At 42.7% G+C, this 3,309-nt stretch overlaps 1 protein-coding gene across 1 annotated transcript; it reads left to right on the top strand.

Annotated features, from left to right (window-relative positions):
• The first annotated feature begins 272 nt into the window (after positions 1 to 272).
• On the top strand, positions 273 to 3,056 carry l(2)05287 (WD repeat-containing protein l(2)05287). Its single transcript, XM_067156723.2, has one exon. It carries the CDS (start codon positions 408 to 410, stop codon positions 2,943 to 2,945), a length of 2,538 nt encoding a protein of 845 aa, XP_067012824.2. The 5' UTR covers positions 273 to 407; the 3' UTR covers positions 2,946 to 3,056.
• Positions 3,057 to 3,309: the final 253 nt, after the last annotated feature.

The following is a 3,309-nucleotide window of genomic DNA, read 5'->3' as shown; positions in this document are numbered from 1 at the left end:
TCCGTATGTCAAAGTAGAAGACGCCAAGATGGGTCACTTCGGCGTGAAGATATAGTACCTTGTGTCCCCGTGCTTACTCCTATGTCTATTACACTTACACCCACAAGATGTAGATTTTCACCCATACCAGTGATCTTTGCCCTGTGAGATGAAGTATTTCTTAGTCACCATAACTAAATGTTTCTGAGTGTTCGACAGTGTTTCATTTACAAAGTATTGGAACTGGAAAGAAGAAGAAAAAAAGACGTATTTGTATGCTCCGTGGAATGTGCCATGCGAAAGTGGACGGAACATGTGTTTCCCGTTTCTCCAATCTGCTCGCGTATTCGGAGTTTTCGGAATGTTTTGTGCTGTTCGTTGGTTGAGTTAACTGCAGTATTTTTACTATATTCTTTACTAAATGAGTCATGGAATCGAAGAACAGTGAGTTTGTTGTGAAACAGAGAGGTGGTGGTAGTGTAATAAAACGGCCCCCGGTGTTTTCGTTGGACACCAAGACACTTTTCGTTGTGTGGGGTCAAACTGTGAGATCATATAATGCTCAAACAGGTGAATTCATAAGAAATTATGAAGGTCTTGATAGTACAGCTATTGGTGTTCACTTGAATCCGAACAATCCCGATCATCTCGTAGCATGTTCGGACAGAGGTGAACTTATTGAGTGGAACTGGAAGAAAGGTGTGCAGGTTAGAAAACTGAACTTGGATTGTGATGGTAATTGTGTATTGAAATCTTTTCACTTGTTTGGACACCCTGGCAGCAAAAAGAATTGCTCGTTATATGGGGTGTTATCACAGACTGGGAAAACTACACTACGTATCAATATGTTCTGTTTTACTACTGGTAAACTGAAATTTAAAAATATATATGATATTGAGTTATGGGAACGTTACCACAATTATGCCTTTGGAGGTGAAGAGCAGCAACCATTTGTGGCTGGAATATTTGGTCGGTTGCTCCAGGTTGCTTTATTGAGCAAGGATCATAGTGGCAAAAAACAGAGTGTTAAATGTCAACATAAATTAACTTGTGTTGCATGTCATCCTAAATTTTGCAGTGTTCTTGTTGGTGATAAAATTGGACGTGTGTTATTGTGGCACGATTTCTTTAACAGTACCGGTACGAAGCCGGTGTATACTGAATACCACTGGCACACCCTGCCTGTTCGAGATATAGTGTTCTCTTCTGTGGGCTCTCATTTTTACAGTGGGGGTGCTGAAGGTGTACTTGTAAAGTGGACAGTTGAAGCTCCAAATCAAAAGAAATTTTTACCCCGTTTACCTGCAACAGTGGTCCATTTGACTGTAGCTCCGGAGAATTTGTTGCTTGCCATCTCGACACTGGATAATGCTATCCAATTAGTTGATACATCCCTGAGACTTGTTTCTGTTATTCAGCATTTCTCTTGGAGCGCAGAATGTGTTCGACGACATTTGCCAGCATTCCCTGCAGGACTGTCCATAGATCCACGTTCCGAGGCATTAGTGTTGAATGGTGGTACTGGTCATGTCCAGTTTTTCTCATTGTTGCAAAATACATTGCTTTACCAAGTTAATGTTACTGGACTGAACATCCTAACTCAGGAACGAGAGAAAGTTATTGTCAACACCGATGTGATCAGGTTGGCTTTGAGCTCTGATGGAATGTGGATGGCAACTGTGGAACAGCGTGATGACAAAGATTCTAGTCCTGAATTGCGCTTGAAGTTTTGGCAATATAACGATGAGAAACAGACTTATTCACTTAACACTTCCATAGAAAACCCACACAAATCCACTGTTTACACCATTGAATTTCAACCATCATCCAGTTCAAAACAGTTGATGGCGGTGACCACTGGGGATGATCTGAAATTCAGACTGTGGAGTCTTGTCGGTAGTTCCAGCATTTACAAAAAAGGCCAGGTTTGGCAAAATGAATCCGTAGGCTTCTTCCGTAACTTGCCTGTTCAAGACGCAAGCTTCTCCGATGACAGCTCTCTTCTGGCTGCAACGTTTGGACCGACGCTGACTGTGTGGATATCTGACATTTGTGAAATGAAGTGCAGTCTTACTCGTTCGGTGGCCATTCAGCACGAGCTCACTCACGTAGAGTTTGGACACAACGATTGCATGCATTTAGTTGTTACTGGCAGTAGAACCAGCATTGCCGTGTGGAATCTTCTTTCCTTGTCTCTTATGTGGACTGTGGACTTACATCTTAGTCTACTTATTTCTGATCATAAATCCAGTCTTATGGCTGCCTTTACTTCAGAAAATGACCTGGTTTTGTTTTCGCCGTTACATTCTGAGCCAGTACACAAACAGTCTAAACTTATTACAGATGATGCTGCAATAGTGGGGGCTGTGTTTGCCCCAAGTAATAAGCAACATCGTTCTCAACTCTATTTCGCTAACTCGAAATGGGAGTTATTTACAGTAGAAAATACAGGAGACGAGTTGAAGGGTAGTAAGGCAGAAGAAGTCACCATCGACCAGCTGCCTATAGCATCTTGGCAACCTTTGACCCCCTTTGGTGCTCTTATGGCTCAGCAAACCACCTCGGATGTGAAGGCTCTTGAAGTAGGAAAGCACCAGATGTTGGGTATTCCCGGTGCTGCGAGTGTCAGGACTCTGCTGGCGTCTCCAGCTCACACGACTGCACCCATGTCTCTTCTGTGTGGTTCCGTCCTCCTGGCGTTGGTTCGTGACGTGGAGAGGCCCTCCGTTACCCGTAACACAAAGGACGTTGGTGCAGACGACGACTCCGGTATTGTTAGCAGTGACGAGGACGAAGATTCTGCTGTGCAGACTTCTAAGCTCGAAGTTGCAAGGGAGCGAGTAATGACTAAGGAATGTGAAGTGCAGCATAGACATTCTGACATTCAGTTAGCTGACCTAGAAAACAAACTTAGCTCTGTTTTGGAAGAACCCTTTGATTGGACTGAAGACCTACTTACGAAATGAAATTTTGTATTGTTATGTTTGATATTTTCAGGTTTTTATGTTGATAGGCAGAAAAGCATCTTCAGTGTGTCTGTTGAATTTGTGATTGAATATATGTCTGAGTTAACCGTTTATATTTTATAAATTTTGTCTCGAGTATTACGTATTCAAAATATGATTGCACTCGGTCATGCCAGGAACTATGGCGTATAGTAGTGTGCTAAATCTATGACTGCTAAGTCAGTTGTTGGTGGTTCCTTGTGTTCCAACATTGCTAGCCCCTGAACAATCAACACACTCACCCTCTTGTCTTTGTGGATTTGTAGGACTCGCAAGTTGTTCTCTATCTTGTCCTGTCGATAATGTGGTCCTGCCTAGCCGAGAT

This window comes from Anabrus simplex, chromosome 12 (assembly GCF_040414725.1).
Source record: "Anabrus simplex isolate iqAnaSimp1 chromosome 12, ASM4041472v1, whole genome shotgun sequence".
NCBI classification, from domain to species: Eukaryota; Metazoa; Arthropoda; class Insecta; order Orthoptera; family Tettigoniidae; genus Anabrus; species Anabrus simplex.
Note: the sequence above shows the minus strand (reverse complement) of the source record. Positions and strands in the feature narration are given on the sequence as shown.